Below are 18,695 nucleotides of genomic sequence, written 5' to 3'. Positions count from 1 at the left end.
GCTCCACACGATCCTCTCCTAGCTTCCCAGGGCTGCCGTAACCCAGTACCACAGACCGGCGCCTCACGACAGATGTTTTTCTCTCCCAGCTCTGAGGCCTGAGTGCTGGCAGGGCTGGTTACTCCAAGAGGCTCTAGGGAGAGAACCAGCCTCTCTCCCAACTTCTGGGGTTGCTGGCCATCCTTGATGCTCCTTGGCTTATGGCAGCATCACCCCCATCTCTGCCTCCGTTTTCAGGTGGCCTCCTCCCCTCTGTGTCTACCTGTGTGTCTCTTCTGATAAGGACCCTAGTCATTGGATTTAAGCCCTCGCGGTAATTCAGTACGATCTCACCTTAACTTGATCACATCTGCAAAGACCCTATTTCTAAGTAAGGTCATTTTCACAGGTTCCAGGTAGATGTGAATTTTGGGGGACACTATTCAGTGTATTCCAGTATACCTACAAGCCCAGTGGAAGGGCCTCCGGACCCTATCCACTCGTAGAAACCCAGAGGACACCAAAGGCAGGCCCTGGGGCTGCTGTCTGCCCAGGGCCCCGCATCTCCTTCTGAATGGGGACCACCGATGTGCACACATCCCAGCACCCTCCAACCCATGGAGCTTGCTCAATGGGCCGGCACGGCTGAGGCCTCTGATGAGTCCACATGGGACCTGGGGGCAGGCACCACCCTCCTCAACACTTCTGCCAGGTCCCAGCCCCAGGAAAGGAAGGGACACAGTAGCCCCCATCACGCCCAGAGAGGAGATGTTCCCACACTCGCTGCTGACAGCCTGGCCCCACACACACCACACAGCACAGCCTCCCCCGGAGCACACAGGCTGGAGGCACTAACAAAGTGACTCTGTGAGACAGGGATCTGGCCAACAGCCCATCGCTACCTGCTCCTCCTCCAAAAGCCAAGCACACATAGAAGCACCAGAAACACCTTCTTTATTCAAGCCCAAATGTGCAGCAGCATCCCCCCCACCGTCACCCCCCGTTCCCCTCCCACCCCGTAGAAGTGGCACTCCTCCAGTGGGGCCCACCTCAGTGCAGGGACCTCGGCCCCCTGGAGGTCTGTTTCAGTTCCGGAATTTGCCCACCAATGGCTTGGAGGGCCAAGCCCCCAGGCCCTGCTGGTCTAGCAGGAGAGACAACTGCCGGCGAGCCTCCTGGTAGGGCCCAGCCTAGGGCAGGAGAAGAGCAGGTGGAGAGGGTGCTCGCTGGGGGGTGCAGGAGGAAGACGGCTGGCGGGGAGGGAAGGAGCTGACCTTGGCTGCCTCGTAGGTCTTCAAGGCCAGGAGGTGGGACTTCCCGAGAGCTCGGGCAGCCTGGCGGAAGGCCCAGAGAAAAGCTGCCTTACAGAGGCGGGAGGGAGGCCCGAGGACAGCACTGGCGATGGAGAGAAAGGACAATGGAGAGAAAGGACAATGGAGAGAAAGGACGTGAGGATCAGGGGAGAGAAAAAGGGAACCAACTCACAGGCTGACACCACTGCCCTCCCACCACCTCCTTTCACTTGTGACAATCTTAGGGGGTGTCACAGGGTGGCTGACAGAAGCACCGGCCACAGTCCCAGAGTTGCTAAGAGGCTGAGCTGGGATCAGAACCCCCCTGGAGCCTGATGCTCCCTCTCACCCCCAGGCAGGGAAACTGGGACCCCTCACTGCTGGGCCCCTCTCCAGCCCGCACACAGGCCCTTCTCACTCAGCCTTCACACGCCCGGTGGCCACATCCACAACCTCGATGTCGGGGTCCCCCAGGCTCCAATTGAGGCTCAAGCCGTGGCAGGTGTTGGGGGTGGGGTCAGAAGGGGCCACAGGGGGGCCCGAAAACAGGTGCAGCGTGGTCCGGGCGTAGGGACGGGGCAGGCCTGGCCCCAAGACGCTCTCCAGGCTGGGCCGGGTGTGGATGGCGCTGCTCAGAGTTGGGGGGTCGTGGCAAGGGTCAGCTGTGGGGGCAGAAAGCACAGGACAAGGTCGGGGTCTCTGCCACCCTCTCCCACCCACCACCCAGAGCCGCTTTCCACCCTCCAGCCCCGCTAGACCCTCACCCAGGACAAGGCTGGTGGCGTAGAGGGGAGGGAGGAAGTGGGCGAGCAGGGCGCCGCCCAGCCCCAGCACAGCCCAGCGTGCCAGCTTGTCACTGGCCGAGAGGCAGCTCACGTGGGTGTCACGGAGCGCGGGCGCCACGTAGCAAACGGGCTTCAGCTCCCCGCGGACGTGGGCCTGCAGGCGGAAGGGCGGACTGTGCAGGAGACTGCCCTTGGACGATGGCGGGAAGCTGCAGAGGCAGGCGAGGGGAGTAGGACGTGGGACACGAGAGTCAGGGTCACTCTCCTGACCCCAGCCTGCACTGCCCTTCCCCGTCGGCCAAACTAAGGGACCCATCAGGGCTCCCTACATACTAGATGTCGTGGGCAGCTCCCTTGGGGGTGTTGCTGACATAGAGGTGCAGGAAGATCCCAGGCTTGAGGGTGAAGGGGGGCCCGGGCCCAGGCTGGGGGGCCAGCACAGACCGCTCCTTGCCCTTGGGGCCGCCCTGTGTCGCCAGTAGGAGCTGCCGGAACAAGAACCTGGGAGAGACGGGTGGAGGAGCAGCTGGGGGCTGCCACGTCCAGCCTGGGCTGTGGCAGTGCGCCGGCCACCCGCCCTCACCTCAGCAGGGCCCGGCGGGCAATGACCACACCGTGGCAGTCATGGAGCTGCCGGCCTGAGAACTCCAGCCAGCCGGCACAGCTGCTGCCACCTGTGCCCAGCGCTACCAGCTCGTAGATCTCCTTGGTGTGGCCCCTGGCACCGGGGACCTCTGTGAGGGGAGGGGGCAGAGATGTTACGGCTTAAGGCGAGGGGCCTTCGGCAGGGGCGGGGTGGGCAGGGTAAACCCTACCTCTCTCCAGGATGACAGCAGCGACAGTCCCTTTACAGGCCTGGTACAGTGAGGCCCTGTCCACCAGCCGGTCAAAGCCAGCGCTGACCACGGCTGCGCAGCGCTGCTCGTGGGTCAGGATGTTCTCTGCACGTGGGGGAGAGGGCAGAGGTAGGGGCCCCAAGGCTGTGCCCCTCCCCTCACCACAGGGGGCAGAGCAACAGGGCCCACCTACCTACACTCAGGGGGGCGAGTGGAGGCCTGCTGGGGGGCTCTGGGGGCTCTGAAGAAAGAGAAGGGGTGGGTCACCACAGGTGCCAGGGTCCACCCTCCCACTCTCTGTCCTTCGGGAAGCAAACAAGTTGGCAATGGCAGCGGGAAAGTTTTCACCTTCCAGAAACCAAAAGTCCCTGGGCTGCCCCTCTAGCAGAGCCTGGCCCCAGGCTGGGCAGCCTTCGAAGGACACGAGGGCAGGAGGAGGCCCACCTCCCTCCCCCTCTCCCTGCAGGCCAGGCCCTGGGGCCCAGGTGGTCCTGCAGGCCTCTCCCCTGCCCACCCACATGCTCACACGCACAGAGGTGGGGCTCTGGCATCCCCAGCTGGGGCGTGGCCACCAGGTGGGCTGCCCCCTTACCCGGGCTCTCCAGCTGACTCTGGATGTAGCGGAGGGCAGAGCGAGCCGCCTGCTGCTTGGCCTCCAGCTTGCTGTTGGCGGTGCCTGCGGGGCAGACCACCCCATCCACTTCGGCGCACACAGAAAAGGAGGAGCAGCAGCCTGGAGAAGGGGGGCGGTGAAGTAGCGCCCTGCACTTCACCTCTGGCGACACCGCCCCACCTGAGCCACAGAAGCTCTTAGCTACGCTTCCTCCTGACACCAAGGACGACCTTGATGAATGACAAGGAGATGGCCCGCCTGCTCCTGCACCGGGCGCTGGTGCGTGCCTTGGCATGCCAGGCCCATTGTCATTCAGAGAACCCTCACAAGCCCCTCTGAAATAGGTCCACGTGACCCCATTTTACAAAGGGGACACACAAAGGGCAGGCAGCAGGCCCAGGTGGCGCCAGGACCCAACCAGGGCCACACTGGTCTCAGGATGAAGCCCGCAGCCTCCCCTTAGACGCACTGCGCTAGTTCTTTCCACTTTTGACAGTTTCTTCCACCAAACACTGTCCTTTCAGGTATTACTTATGAGACAAGAGACAGATGAAAATCCTAGAACTTGGATCACTTGGTCAAAGGGGATAAAATTATTTCACTTCACGGGACTTGCTGGGACTTGCTGCTAAATTGTTTCCCAAAAGGACTGCCCTTTTCAAAGAGAACCCACGTTTCAGCACTCCTCGGTAGCACTGATATTCAGCTATTTTATTTTTTTTATTTTTTTTTTTTATTTTTATTTATTATTTTTTTTTTTAAAGATTTTTTTTTTTATTTTTTCCTTTTTCTCCCCAAAGCCCCCCCAGTACATAGTTGTATATTCTTCGTTGTGGGTCCTTCTAGTTGTGGTATGTGGGACGCTGCCTCAGCGAGGTTTGATGAGCAGTGTCATGTCCGCGCCCAGGATTCGAACCAACGAAACACTGGGCCGCCTGCAGCGGAGCGCGCGAACTTAACCACTCGGCCACGGGGCCAGCCCCTGATATTCAGCTATTTTAAAAGAGCATCAAGAATTCCAGCTAGTAGACGTGGAAGGAACGCTGGCGTCAGCAAACCCCACGTGGCAGCTGGCACGCAACAATCAACTCTGGTGACAACCATCAAAGGATGCTACAGTGTCATGGCAAACAGGACAGTCACACCATCTCCAGATGCTCCCCTTGGATGACTGACAAAGCACAAAGGGGAAGCAAAGACACCTGGCGGACGCCACCCTAGTCAGTCCTCCCAGCTCACATCCCCAGTGGTAGGACACACAGATCCCAGTCCTCCTGGCGGGACGTCCGGCCAAGGACACGGGTCACCACAGGCGCTCCTGCCTAACGCACAACCTGAACCCTCCTGAGGAAACAGACAAACCCAAATGCAAGGACAGTCTACAAAACCACCGGCCTTTCCTCCTCAAGGACATCACCATCCTGAAGACAAGCAGAGACCTGGGCAGTGTTTCAGACAGAAGGAGATTAAGAGGCACAGCAGCCTAATGCCATCGGTCATGCTGGGTTAGAAAAAATGGCCATTACTGGGACAAGTGGCAAAATTTGAATGTGAATGGTAATGGGGTAATAACATTACATCAATGTTAAATTTCCAAAATTTGATCACTGTACTATAGTTACATAAGACAATGTCCTTGTTCTTAGGAATTACACATAGACGTGCTTAAGGGGTGAATTAACTTCCAGATTGTTCAGGAAAACTTAATCTAGATATTTTTACATAAATAGATATATAGAGGGGAGAGAGACACACAAACACACAGCAAATGTGGCAAATGTTACCTGGAGAATCTGAGTGGAGAGTTCATGGGAGTTCTTTCACACTAGTCTTTGAAATTTCATCAAAATAAAAAAACAAAAAGAAACGACTAAAAACCACATCTACCCATGTAAACAACAAAAAGGGGAATGGTAAGCAGAAGGGAGGGGCAGTGTAACCCAGCGGGTTAGCTCAGGCTCTGAAGCCAGACCGCCGGGGTTCACACTGTGCCACACAGCTGCGGCCTCTCTGGCCTCAGTCTTCCCGTCTGTAAAATGGTGGTGACAGTACTGTACATGTCCTTAAGGAACACTTGTGAAGACTCGGTGAGTTAATGTGCCTGAAGCCCTGCAGACAGCGCCTGGCCTGTCATCCAGAACTCATGAATGTTAGCTATTATCATCTGCATTGACTCTATTTCCTTATCTTCTGTATTCCTGATGCGCAGGCTTTTGGGGCCTTGATCCTGGAGAGAAGGCTCCTCCCAGGGCTAATTCCTGGAGACAGCAGACGACTCCCCTGCAAGTGCGCCTTGATGTGGAAACCAACCAATCCAGAACTCAGTCCCCAACTGCCAAACTCTCACATGAGCCAACATCCTCCAGACCCTAAACCACCCCAGGGCCAGGTACCAGACAACTAGGACCCACCCCTATGACCCCAAAACATCCTCAGGGTCTTGCCTTACTCAACCCTGTAACTTACTCAGCCTGCCTCAACCATTCCTTCCTGAGAAACCCCAATAAAGGCTCTGGGCTGGGCTCTCCCCGCTCCCCTTCTACCTCCTGACCACCCTGGTCCTTTCTCGTGGGGCCCTGTGTGGCGAGCTGTGCCTCCTGTTTCTAGGGATCCGCGAGTATTTACTTTTTCCTTCACGACAATCATTTCCGAGCCTGCTGTCTCACCGCCCCTGATTAACAGGAATCCCAGGCACACATTTAATACACTCTCTCTTTTTCAGCCATTCATTAGGGGTTCTCTCAGGTAGCTTTACAAAGGCTCCCGACAGCCTGAGGGATGCTTCTCTCCCTATCTCCTTAGAAACCGGAAAAGTGCTGGCTGAAGGTTGGGAACCTGAATTGAGGACCTGGGGTGTTGCTGTGTGTGTCTGTGTCTGTCCAGTCCGGGGTGGGGGCAGGGTGCACCGAGAAAGAGGAAAGGACGTGATTACATCTCTAGGCAGTGTTGCCATTAGCAAACGGCTTTGATAACGTCTTCAAGTCACCGGCTGGTCCCCAAGTATCTCCAATGCTGGCAGGGCAACTGTAATTGCATGTAACTGGCCCTCCAAAAAGGCAAGCTGAAAGGCTGGGTCGCTTTGGGGTATCAGATGGGGATGTTGTTCACCCTGCTGTGACCTGCCTCTTGGAGGTCTGGCGTAGCCCCACCTGCTCACAGCGAGGTCCGCCTCGGGCCCGGCTCCGGCCCAGCTCCCAGCCCCCGTGCTTCGTCTGGGGCAGCCGGGGGGCGCCACCGCCCCAGGCCCCGGGGCTCACCTGCCGTCTGGTCCTCTCGGAAGGTCAGGGAGACGCCCAGGCCGGCCGTATACTGCTCGAGCACCGCCACAGCCTGGCCCGGCGGGGGGTCTTTGAGCTGCAGGCTCAGCTGTCCAGCTGCCGTTGGGAAGTCCCTGGCGGGCCCTGCGGGGTGGGACAGAGACCTTCGGGGACCTCCTCATCCGGCCCCCCAAGCCGTCCTAAGCCCGGGCTGTCCCCAGTTCCTTGACTCCGGCCCCCGCCCAGGGCCCACCGTCCCCAGCCGAGGCCTGGGACTGCCCGTCCCCCTCATCGTCCTCCGCGCTGGGGGCGAGCACGGGCTCCCAGGGCTCTCGGCCCAGGCTGGCGGGGGGCCTCCTGGAGCTGGGCCCGGGGCTGATCTGCAGCGACGCCGCCAGGCGGGGTTTCCTGCGGCCGCTGTCCTCCGAGCTGGTGACCACGCCGGCTGCTGAAGCCATGGCCGGACGCCAGGGACGGGGTGCCGGTTCTGGCGCCGCGGCGCCCTTTTACACGCCCGGCTGGCTCCGCGTGAGGAGCACGCGGCAAGGCAGACAGCACACGGCGAGCTAGGCCCCACCTCCCCGCTGATCAATGAGAGCCCGCAGAGCTGTGGCAGACAGTGCGCCCAGCCAATGGGAAGGACGGTCTTTGTGGCGGCAGCAGCCCGGCTGTGGATAGTGCAGTCACCTGGCCAACATCCCACTTCCGGGGCGGGGCTTAGCGATGGGGTTTGGGGGAGGGACGCGGTTGGTCCGGTTTGTCTGTTCTCTGCCCTAGGCAAGCGAAGGCCAGGGAACGGGGTTTGAGGGCCCGAGTCCAGCGCTTCATCTTTGCTCCTGTCCTAGGATGCCCCAAACCACACCCCATCAGGCCAGCCCGCCCCTAGCAGCTTGAGCCTGGGGGGCCTCATCTGATAAATGAAGGTGTTCTCAAATGTAGCAGCCCGACAGAACCTTTAGGATCTACCTTTACAAAAGGTTCGCTGTAGCCTTTCTGAAGCCAGCCGGAAGTGCTCTCTAGCCAAAGTTAGCCATTTAGCACCCTGCCGCCCCCCCCCCCTTTTTTGTCCAGAAAGGATTTTGAGTAACAATACCACAAGACAGCAATTCTTTAAGATGAGGGACTAGGGATGAAGGAGAAATAACAAAAATATGATGAAGTTAGGGATGAAGACAGTTTACATATGGCCTGCTATGATGCAGCACAATTGCTCAAAGGGGGCTGAAAACAGAACTGAGTCTTGTAGGAGCTAGGACACAGGATAACGACCAATACTCAGTGCACAGGCTGTAAGACTCGTCGCCTTTGTTGCTGTTGCTGCTGCTGATTGCTACCTTTGGGTCTGACTGTGCTGACCAGGATTGTGGCAGTGTGGATACTGGGGCATATGAGGAGCAATTGGTGGAAACCGGGAATTTTGACCCGGAAGAGCAGGTGTAGCGGGCAGGGTAAATTCAACCTCTCAAATGTTTTGAGCATTGGCATCAGGAAGAAGAATCCTGTTTTTTTCATGCATAGGCCAGCCAGAGAATGGAATTAGGCCTGGGAGATGGAGGGGAAAGGACAGCAGGTGTTCAGAAATGGAATGATGGCTGCACACATCCACAAAGAGACTTTAACAGAATCGCCAAACCCAGAAATCTCAACAACAGGAACTTGCATGAACAAATGGTGATATATTCATACACATAATTCATACACATAATAAAAAGAAACAAAATACTGTTACGTGCCCCAAATGGGTGAATCTCGTAGGCATGTTGAGTGAAAGAAGCAAGACTAAAAAGAATGTCTTCTGCATGATTTTACTTATGTAAATTCTCGAACCAGCAAAATTAATCTATGGTGATGAATCAGAAACATGGTTACTTCCTGAAGCGGGTATTGACTGGGAAGTGGCACCAGGAGATTTTCTGGAGTGATGGAAGTGTCTCTGTCTTGATCCAGGTGGTGGTTATGTGGGTTTATATGTATGTGAAAACTCAATGAGGTATACACTTAAATTTCGCTTTTTACTGCATGTTAACTATACATCAGTAACGAGAGGAAACCAAGGAGCTTGTTTAGAGAAAGGAAAGAAGGAAGAAAGGAAGGAAGACATGGAATTGGCCTCCCAACCCAGAAGCTGGATGAGTGTCTCATAAGGGTGATGTGGAATAGTGGTGTGGTAGGAAAAATAATGGTCCCCAAAGATGTCCATGTCCTGATCCCCACAGCCTATGAACGTTACATCGTATGGGAAGGGGGCATTATGGTTGCAGACTAATCAGCTGAGTTTAAGACACGGAGATTATCCTGGATTACCTGCGTGGGCCCAATGTAATCACAAGTGTCCTTAAATGGGGTAGGGGGAGACTGAGGAGTCAGAATCAGAGAGATGGCAGCATGAGAAAGACTCAACTGCCATTGCTAGCTTTGAAGATGGAAGGGGGCCACAGCCAAGGAAGACAGGCAGCTTTCAGAAACTGAAAAAGGCCAAGAAATGGATTCTCCCCTGGAGCTTCTAGAAAAGAACGCAGCCCTACTGACACCTTGATTTTAGCCCAGTGAGACCCATTTAAGGCTTCTGACCTCCAGAACTGTTCAATATTGTGTTCTTCTAAGCCACTAAGTTTGTGGTAATTTGTTACAGCAGCAATGGGAAACTAATATAGTCTTCAATTTTTTTGCATACATAATCCTAAAATAATTTTCAAAAACTGTGTATCCCAAATTAATCACAAGCTCAAGTAGTTACAAAAGATATAATTTCAGACTTATTATATATTATAATCATCCTTTCAATATATTTTCACCAAAACCATGGAGATGAATACATAGCTTATTCCATTTATGAAAAATGCTCTCCATATGCCCTAACTGGCAAAGCCTACCCTCATGGTCAGACCTATCAGCTAAATCAGAATTACTTCTTGTCAGAAAGTCTCACTTCATTTTTTCAATCTAAATGAACGTGTTGCTATTTTCTCAGAAGATCCACGTCATTTCATTTCCTCTTCCGTTGACTCAATATTTATTGAGCATCTACTCTTCTAGTTGTTTGGGAAACATCAGTGACCTACACAGACAGAATTCCTGTCCTTGTAGAGGGACTTCTGAATTCTCTTTCTGAGGTAGATGGCTGAGAAGGCATGGAGCCTAACCAAGAGCTTGAAGTCTCCATGAGACAGAGTGTCACAGCCAGTAGTATTTTCTCCTTTTTTTCCTGTTCTTTTTTAAAAGACTCTTTATTGAAATATTACATCCATACCGAAAAGCATACAGATCATTTGATGAATTTTCATACACTGAACACACCCATGTAACCAGCACTGGGATGAAGAAACATAATATTATCAGTCCCAAAATGTCCCCTCCTGCAGCCGTGTATCATGACTTCTGATTGAACCTGCTTTTCTTAGTTTTTGAGGTACTCTCTCCTGCAGGAACTTTGCTTTTTGGAATCGCCCCCTTGTTCAGCATCCCTCTCAGGCAGTACTCCACAGTGGGGAAAAAAGCGATTGTGAGAAAGGAGATGCTAAAGGAGAACCATCCGATTCAAAGCACCTCCCAGATGAAAACTATATGGATGGAAGCTGAGAATTTGGAAACTGATTCTTTAAAGTAATGGTTCTCAAAGTGTGGTCCCTGGACCAGCAGCAGCAGCATCACCTGGGAACTCACTAGAAACGCAGATTCTCGGATCACCTCCCAGATCTACTGAACCAGAAACTGGGGCTGGGACCCAGCGAACTGTTTTAACAAGCTCTCCAGGGGATTCTGATGCACGTTCAAGTCTGAGAACTCCTGGGTTAGGATAATGGTAAGATTTATGATTGCACAGTGGTTCTTAAAGTTTGGACCCCAGACAAGCAGAATCAGCATCACCTGGGAACTTAGGCGCGCAGATTATCAGGCTCCACCCCAGACTCACTGAATCAGAAACTCTTTTTACACGCCTTCCAGGTGATGGCGATGCACGCTGGAACTGGAGAACCATTGCCTAAAACTGTATTTCCCTGGCCACAGGAAAGCCTCATGCACTCCCACGGGGACCTGTATGCTTATTTTTAAAGCCCGCTTCAGAGGCTATCAGCACAATTATAGCCTAGGATTCCTAGGCTGACTAATACAGGATTCCTAGTAGGATTCCTACTAATACAGTGCCTGGCTCATCGTAGGTGCTCAGCAGGTGTTCGTTGAGTGAATTAATTTAATACTCACAGCAATCCTGTGAAATAGGAAGTCAGTTAGGCAGAGTGGGATTCGAACCTATCACAGCTTGTCCTTCTCTGTTGGGACTTGATGGGGCTTGTTTCCACCGTCCATGGCACCGCCTCCACTCCCATTCTCACTCTGCCCGGGAGGTGGCGCTCTAGGGCGACCGTGAGGCCAGGCTGGGAGGCGGGACTTCCTGTCTCCGAGGGAGCACTTCCGTCCCGGCGCGGAAGACCGTTCATCGCTGCTGTGGGGCTCTCGCTTCGGGGGCGCCGGAGCCGGGGTGCAGCTCTCGGGTTGCTTCGTGGCACGAGGGTCAGGCGAGCGTCGCGCGGAGGTCCAGTTACCAGACAGGCACGGCGAGGCCCGGGCCACGTAAGTGCGCGCGCCGTCGGACGGGAGGCAGAGGAGGGTCCCCCAGCGCCCTCCATGAGCCCCGAGCTGTGTGGCTTTGGGAGCGATCGCCCAACATCTGCAAAGTGGGTTATTAGCAGCCTCCAGCTCATGGAGTGGAGAGGGTCTCACAGAGGTGAGGTGTGGTAGCCGCTGGCTGGCACACAGCGCTTGATGCGAGGCATCTGCTGTTGTCGGGTTGAAATTCTGGGATCTGGGGTTGGAGTGGGAGGAGGTGGCCGATGAGGAGGACATGACCGAGTAGATGTCTGAGGGAAGGGACCACTCGCATCCCCTCACCCATCCCCTGCGACAGGCTCGCCTTCTGCCATGCCCGGCCTGGCATTAATGCAGACCCGACTGACGTCTGCAGCCCTGGAGGTCTAAAGGGGCTGGTCGTCGAAGGCGAAGGCGGGAAGGGGAGGCAGCCTTCTCGAAGGGCTTTTCTGAGGCCGTGGGCTCCTCCAGCGACCTCAGCCTGCCTGGGTCTGTTTGAGGCTGTTTGGTTCGTTTCTCCTCTCGTTCATTCATTCCTGGATTTGTTCCTTCAGTTTGTATGTACTGGTCGTTACCATGTAGCGAGTACCAAAGCCCTGGGGATATATAAAGTCCTTTCCCGTGGGGACTGTTAGAGTGGTTCTGAATCAGACAGCTTCATCTTTAAATATGTAATCACACGTTGCAGTGTGTGTTCTGGAGCGGGGATGCAGGGTGTGGTGGGAGGATAGGGCTGGGGAACTGGGAGAGGCTTCCCCGCCTGGGAATCTGAAGGATGAGTACGATTTTGTAGGTGGATAGGAAGGGCACTAGTATTCCTTCTAAGCAGAGAGAGAGTGTGCAAAGACCCTGTGGTGAAAAGAAGTATGGTGAGGAAAAAAAACCAAAGGGGGTCAGTGTGATTGGAGTCCAGGCACAAGAGACGAGCTGGAGACTTTCACATGTGTCTGCTGATTTATCAGGGATGCAGCCATCTTGGGAGGCTCGGGGGGCCCCTTAACTGCAGTCGACACAGTCAGTCCTATGGAAGACAGTGTTTTCACGAGGATTCAGTGATCACCTCCTTGATTCCTGCCACTGTCCTCTCCTGTCATGGAACAGAGAATGACAGCAGCAGCCAGACACTAGGAATTCAGGAATGCGTCAGATACAGTTGCTGTCCCTGGAGAGCTCTCAGTCTAGCGGAAGAGATAAGACCATGTGTATAAACCACAATGAGAAGGAGGCTGGTGTGCCGTGGGAAACACATGTTCATCACTTGACAAGTGTTTACTGGCATTTCCTGCGTGATGTGCACTTTGCGCGGTGCTGAGGTGCATGGGTGTGTGGGGGTTACAGGATAAACTGACGAAAGAGCAGGAGAGCCAAAGGGAACATTTTTTGCGTACCAGGACACTAAGGCACGTGTTTGTTTTGGATGCACGGGGAGCAGTGGTCCAGAGGCCGGCCTTTGAATCGGAATCAAGCTGTTGGCTTTGGGCAAGTCGCTCAGTTTCCTGAACTCCAAAACCGGGAGCAATAGGAGAATAAAGCATGTGGCACTGTGGCTCCCGATGCTGGCGCTCAGTAAGCGAGTGCTGTTGTCATTTTTGGGGTTAATAGAAAAGAGAGCTGCTATGCCTGCTTGTGCTTCTAGAGCACCTTGTGTTTACCAAAGCCCTAAGTTTAGTTTGATTCAACAACCAGAAGGTGCATTTTTGGAAGGTACGTACTTGACAGCAGGAAGAAAGATGAATAAGACTCAGTCCCTGGCTTTGGGAGAACTTGAGTTAGTCCTGGGAGTGTAGCCTGGGGCATATGATGTGTAGCCTACAAATGTGTAGTTATAGTACAGAGAGCTTGACAGAAGCTGACCCCTCGCCACCTGTCTAACTTCATCCCCTTACCCTCTCCTGTTCGTTCTGTGGCCTCCTTGTTTCTCAAGCACTTCCTGCCCCAGGACTTTTGCACTCACTGTTCATTCTGCCAGGAACCCTTTTCCCAGTTGTCCACATAGTTCTCTCCCTCATTAGGTTCAGGCTGTGGCAAACGCCACCTTCTCGGCGAGGCCTTCCCTGGCTACCATTGCTGAAACCACAGCCTCAGCGCATTGCCATCCCTCCCTCCTGGTTGGTCGGTTGGTTTTAACATAGCACTTATTGCCATCTGGCATTAGGTCACCTGTTGATTTATTCTTTATTATCTGCCTCCCCAAAGAAAGCACACTCCTCTTAGGGCACCTTTTGCTTTCCCGGGAACCCTGGAAACCATTGTCAGGTTCAGGTCTCTGAGAAGACCAGAGGGATGTGTGGTTCTTGTTTTCCAGGATGGACTTCCCCGGCTCCCTCCGCCCCACAGTATTCATGACTGGCCCCCTTGGTCTGAGCGATGTCCCTGACATGTCCTTCATGTGCAGCTGGAGAGACGCACTCACCCTGCCGGAGTCCCTGCCCCAGAACTCCGAGGTGAGGTGGCGGGGAGAGCCCTGGCGGCTCCAGGGTGGCCACCTTCTCTCGGTCCCCTTTTCTAGCAGGAGCACATGGTGGGGTGGCATTAGCACAAATCTGCCAAGACAGGCAGAGCCAGAATCCCTCCTTTGGGTGCATGGGATGCCTGCCATCTGCAGCGGGTTTACTGGGCGGGAGCTCCTGGCTTGCTCTTTCCTGCCTCCCTCTCCCCAGCCTTTCATTCCTGTCTGTTCAGCAGATACTCAGTGCACAGCCCCTACACCATACCAGGCGCCTTTCCAGCCCCGGGGCACCCAGCTTGCAGATGTCAGACGTGATCCCTGCCCCCGGGGAACTTAGAGTTAGGCTGACTGAGGACAGACAGCTGAACAAGCCAAAGGATAGAGTCATTGCAAAGTTTGATAATAGCTTTGAGTGAAACCAGAAGGATGCTGAGACAGCACAGCGGGGGTGAGGCAGGGAGGGGAGACCTCCCAGGATGGGAAGGACACTGGCTCTTTCCCTGGGAGCCTAAGCCATGTGGCTGCCACTGGACACAGGCTGGCCAAGGCTTACGGCAGGCAGAGGCAAGTGGGTGGAAAATTAAGAGAGACAGCGGTGGCGAGGGGAGTGGGGCAGGGGCGCTTCCTTGACAAGGAAGGGCTTCACATCAGATCCGGCCCCCCGGGAGCCCAGCTTGCCAGCTCATCCATCCTCTGAGTGTTTGAGCTGAGCCGTCTCAGGCTGGCCCAGCAGTGGGGAGTAGGGTGGCCAGTGGGCTCTCTGAGCAAGTGACCATGAGGTCTTCTGAGTGGAAGTGAGGGTCACTGGAGTTCAGCTTGGCCCAGTCTGGGTGCAGGGGTCCCCTCTGAGAGCCACTGGGGCCTGGAGGTCAGAGTGTAGACTGGAGCTGGGCTGCCTGGGTTCCAGTCCCAGCCCTTCTGTTGCCTGGAGCAAGTGACAGCCTCCCTGTGCTGCCGTTTCTTCACCCATAAAGTAAGGCGGCCATTGTACCAACTTGGTGGGCTCCTTGCAGGATTGAATGAGTTATAAAGACAAGTGCTGGTGACACCACTGGCCCAGGAGTGCCCTCACTGTTATGTTGTCGTCGTGGTTGTGTTTCCTCAGAATGGGGTGCCACACGTGGCCAAGGGCCTTCTCTGGGAGCCGGAGACCCCCGGGCCCCTTCCCTTGCTGCCTCCTGGTCCTGGTAAGGGTCTTGGTGCTCAGGGCTCCCTCCCAAGCTGCTCCTCGTGTCGCTTCTCGCCCCCTCCCCCCACCCCGTTTCTGGGCCCAGTCGTGGCTCTTCCCTCACCTCACTCTTTCCTCAGATCCCTGGCACCCTGGTCTGACTGCCCAGGACCTGCTTTTCCGGGGAGGTCACCCGTTCCAGAAACAGCCCCGAGTTGTGCTGGATGTTACTGAACAGGTGCGTGGCCCCACAGTGGACAGTGCTGTGTGACCTGGGGCTCTGCTCAGTGACCTAGCCTCCTCTCCTCCCGCAGCTCAGCCGGTTCCTGTGGGACCATGGGGACATAGCCTTTGCACCCCTGGGGAAGCTGATGCTGGAGAATTTCAAACTGGAGGGAGGACGGGTGAGTAAGCCCTGACCAGCCAGGAGGGGGGCTCCCCACTTCATGTCGGTGTGAATCCTAGGGTGTGCGAGCTTGACAAGGCCTTTCCACGCAGAGCCGCTCTAAGAAGAAGACAGTGGTCAGTGTGAAGAGGCTGCTCCAGGATCTCGATGGACACCAGCCCTGGGGGCAAGTGGCTAGTGAGGAAGGATGGGATGGGTAGGCCTAGCTGGCGGTGGGGACGTGGAAGGAGCCAGGACATGGATCTAGGTTTCTGGCACAGTTGTTCCTCCTTCCCCCCCGTGCAGTCATGATCTGTACTTTCTCATATAGAACTACACCTCCACTAGGCTAAGGGGAAAAGGGAATTTAAGTTCATGGCCTACAGGCATGGCTGCATCCAGGAGTTCAAATAATGTTAATAGGACTCTATCTTTCTTTATGTTCTCATCCTCTTGGCTGTGCCTGGCTTAATTCCTAGGCAGACTGTTTGCAGGTGACAGCAAGATGGTTTATGATTTCAAGGAAGGACTCAGAAGCCTTCCTGAGGCACCAGCAGAAGTCCTAGGAAGGTTATGATGGGCTTGGCTTGGGTGTCATGCCCATCTGGGAGCCAATCACTGTGGGCTGGGCAATGGAGCACTCTTGAGTGGCCAGATCTGGGTCATGTGACTGCCCCTGCGGCACAGGAATGGGGTTTCCCAAAGGAAGAAATTCTAGGTTGATAAAAAGTGCATCTGCTGGCCTGGCCTCCCAGAGGTTGGTGCCAGTCCTCCTCCCATCGCCATGACAGCCTGCCTCTCAGCTGTGCTCTCATCCCAGGTGCCCCTGGGCTTACCTCAGCTACCGGCAGCGTCGGTTCTCCATCCTCGGGGGCCCAATTCTGGGCAAGTCGGTGGCAAACCTCCTGGGAGACCTGCTGCACGAGGAGCTGGTGATGCGGTGGGAGCAGCTGCTCTTGGACGATGCTTTCACTGGGGGCGCGCTGGCCTGGGTGCCTGGGAAGACACCCCGGGTTGGGCAGCTGGTCTACCCTGCGGGAAGCACCCTGGACAAGCTGTGTATCCTTTCTCACTGGGCAGGATCCCAGCAGCTCCCTCTGGTGGAGGAGGCACTCTCCATGTGGTCCAGGGGGGCTGGATGACTAGAGCTCATGCACTTATCCTTAGCAAAAGGCTCAGATTTCCAAGAGGTCAGTCTGACCCCAGGTGGTAACCCCCAGGTCCTCAGGGACCCTGGCCACATCCAGCTGCGAGGACCTGTCCGGCAGGTGGTGACCCGAACTGTGCAGGGAGAATGTAAGGCCTTAGATACCACCCTCCCTCACTGACTGACCCGCTGCCTGACCCTGACCCTCTCGTCCCCTCGTCCCCTCAGCTCTGTTGGCCGTCCGCTCTGACTACCACTGTGCCCTGTGGAAGGTCAGCAGGCAGGGGCGGCCGGCGCCTCTCCAGGTGCTGCAGGTCGAGAAGGGGGCCACAGGGATCAGCCTCAGGTGAGGGCGCTGGATCGGGCTGCTCTGCAGGGGATGGGCGGTGGGGTTGGGTGTGGCCCACCGTTCGTCACACTTGTGCCCTGTAGCCCTCACCTACCCGGGGAGCTGGCCGTCTGCAGCCGTTCGGGAGCCATCTGTCTGTGGACCCCCCAGGATGGGTAATGCCCCTTCCCCGTAAAAACCCTCCACCCCAACGAGCAGCTCCCCTGTGAACTCCGCACAGCCCACACTCCCCCGCAACATGTGCTGGCCCCAGGCCAGGTTGCCCGGCCCCTCCCCCCGCATCAGCCTGTCCTCCGCTCACGGCTGGCCTGTCTCCCAAGGCTGCGGCGAGTCTACAAGGACCCTGACACCCTTGTGTTCCGGGACCCCTCTCCCTGGCGTTGGGCAGACTTCACCGCCCACCCTCGGGTGCTGACTGTGGGTGACCGCACTGGAGTGAAAATTGTTGACACACAGGTGAGGGGTGGGGACTGTCACAGGCAGAGCAGCAGGACGGAGCAGAGACACGGAGTGGGCTGGGGCAGGGACCTCCCCGAGGGCATGAAAAGCAGCAGGTCAATGAGTCCTGCTGGTGGGGATGGTGCCCCTGACCTCGGACTGGGAGGGCTGACCCAGTTTCTCTCCCAGGGCCCGCCGGGCTGTGGTCTGCTGCTTTTTCGTGGAGGGGCAGAGGCATCCTGCCAGAAAGGGGAACGTGTGCTGCTGACCCAGTACCTGGGGGAGGGCAGCCCCGAGTCTCTGCATTCCACGCTCCATCTCATCTGTACCCAGGTGAGTGACTCCTGCCCTCCTCTGCCCCGTGCACGCCTCAGGCAGTTACTAGAGACAAACCCGGGACACCCGCAGGTGAAACAAGAATCACAAAACCCTTGCTGAGTCTGGCTGAAACATGCTAACTGGCAGGTGGGAAAGGCCTCCCGGGAGGTGATGTCTGACCAGGGCTTTAAGGTGCCACTGGAGGCAGAGCAGGTGCAGGAGGAAGGGCCTCAGGCAGGGGGAGTGGTCTGTGCGAAGCGGGACAGTTCCCGGTGTGTTCAGGACAAGGGGAGGAGGTCTGAGTCCACCCCGGCCCTGCCCCCTCAGACCCTGGCCAGAGAGTCGGTGTGCCTCAAGCGTGGGTCCCAGGGTTGGATGAGTTTGGGGAGGGCTGGGTGAGAGCCAGGTGGGTTCTTCTGGGACGAGACTCCTCTGCGCCTCTCCTGAGAGCCATTCTCCCCATGTTGGCGTTGGCATGAATGATAGGCAGGCCCACTTGCGACCTGCCCTCTGTGCGGGCCAGCCGGTGGCCTTGGAGAGGCTCAGGGCCGGTCCCAGAGTGCTGTGGGCACTCAGAAGTCTGCACTCATCCTGAGTGGCAAGGGGGCTACCCAGAGAGATGTGTCTCGTCAGACACTTCTTCACACCTCAGTCACGTCCCCTCCATCTTGCTTCTTCCTCGTGCGCCCAGTTCTCGCTCTACCTGGTGGATGAGCGCCTCCCCTTGGTGCCGATGCTGAAGTGGAACCACGGCCTCCCCTCCGCTCCCCTTCTGGCCCGGCTGCTGCCTCCGCCCGGGCCCGGCTGCCCACGGCCGCTGCTCCTGGGGGGCCAGGACGGGCAGCTGCAGCTGCTGCACATCACTGGTGAGGGTCCCAGCAAGGGCGGGGGCACACGGGGAGATGGGAGGGCCGGGGCCTGGACAGGGCCTCAGTTGTGTGTCCTTCCTCCAGGAGAGGAGGCCTCCACACCCCGGCTGGCAGGGCCCCCCCAGTCTCTCCCTTCCAGGAATGACTCCCTCTCCGCATTCCCCGTGCTGGAGCCCAAGAGTCAGTGGCGGCTGCAGGAGCGTCTGAAAGCGCCAACCATAGG

At 56.3% G+C, this 18,695-nt stretch overlaps 2 protein-coding genes across 16 annotated transcripts in view; one reads left to right on the top strand and one right to left on the bottom strand.

The window, feature by feature from the left end:
* Positions 1-916: 916 nt before the first annotated feature.
* ADAD2 (adenosine deaminase domain containing 2) lies at positions 917-7,417 on the bottom strand. 2 transcript variants are annotated; one of them, XR_011538553.1, is made up of 11 exons: positions 7,016-7,417; positions 6,763-6,906; positions 3,485-3,625; positions 3,086-3,133; positions 2,872-2,997; positions 2,640-2,790; positions 2,390-2,557; positions 2,036-2,265; positions 1,725-1,933; positions 1,254-1,374; positions 917-1,169 (listed from the first exon to the last, which is right to left on the bottom strand). XR_011538553.1 is itself a non-coding variant. In XM_008530736.2 (11 exons), the coding sequence occupies exons 1-11, from the start codon at positions 7,218-7,220 to the stop codon at positions 1,065-1,067; spliced, it is 1,683 nt and encodes a 560-aa protein (XP_008528958.2). In that variant the 5' UTR covers positions 7,221-7,393; the 3' UTR covers positions 917-1,064. The 2 variants fall into 2 exon arrangements, 1 of the variants encoding a protein (XP_008528958.2); XM_008530736.2 differs by having other exon boundaries at positions 1,690-1,933; positions 7,016-7,393.
* A 3,744-nt stretch (positions 7,418-11,161) lies between these two features.
* TAF1C (TATA-box binding protein associated factor, RNA polymerase I subunit C) overlaps positions 11,162-18,695 on the top strand; it is a 17,051-nt gene continuing 9,517 nt past the window's right edge. For 2 of the 14 annotated variants that reach the window (XR_011538552.1, XM_070613939.1), the window contains exons 1-14: positions 11,170-11,334; positions 13,655-13,793; positions 14,904-14,985; positions 15,107-15,204; positions 15,281-15,370; positions 15,465-15,538; positions 16,172-16,410; positions 16,531-16,647; positions 16,727-16,844; positions 16,931-17,002; positions 17,168-17,303; positions 17,475-17,618; positions 18,295-18,469; positions 18,557-18,694. Coding sequence is in view for 13 of the 14 variants with exons in the window: in XM_070613939.1 (XP_070470040.1) it covers positions 13,656-13,793; positions 14,904-14,985; positions 15,107-15,204; positions 15,281-15,370; positions 15,465-15,538; positions 16,172-16,410; positions 16,531-16,647; positions 16,727-16,844; positions 16,931-17,002; positions 17,168-17,303; positions 17,475-17,618; positions 18,295-18,469; positions 18,557-18,694 (1,621 nt within the window). In the remaining variant the exon portion in view is untranslated. Of the gene's footprint in view, positions 11,489-13,654; positions 13,794-14,903; positions 14,986-15,106; positions 15,205-15,280; positions 15,371-15,464; positions 15,539-16,171; positions 16,411-16,530; positions 16,648-16,726; positions 16,845-16,930; positions 17,003-17,167; positions 17,304-17,474; positions 17,619-18,294; positions 18,470-18,556; position 18,695 lie in introns of those variants that run through there. The other 12 variants (XM_070613942.1, XM_070613940.1, XM_008530742.2 and 9 more) reach the window with 11 other exon arrangements.

The sequence above is a fragment of the Equus przewalskii genome, chromosome 3 (assembly GCF_037783145.1).
Source record: "Equus przewalskii isolate Varuska chromosome 3, EquPr2, whole genome shotgun sequence".
Classification (NCBI taxonomy): Eukaryota; Metazoa; Chordata; class Mammalia; order Perissodactyla; family Equidae; genus Equus; species Equus przewalskii.
Note: the sequence above shows the minus strand (reverse complement) of the source record. Positions and strands in the feature narration are given on the sequence as shown.

Excerpts from the sequence above, each read along its gene's own strand:
- ADAD2 (XM_008530736.2), bottom strand. The coding sequence starts at position 7,220 with ATGGCTTCAGCAGCCGGCGTGGTCACCAGCTCGGAGGACAGCGGCCGC. Across the intron at positions 2,998-3,085 it reads ACTCGCCCCCCTGAGTGTAG|AGAACATCCTGACCCACGAG; the intron begins GTAGGTGGGCCC and ends CCCCACGTGCAG. Across the intron at positions 2,791-2,871 it reads TGCTGTCATCCTGGAGAGAG|AGGTCCCCGGTGCCAGGGGC; the intron begins GTAGGGTTTACC and ends CTCCCCTCACAG.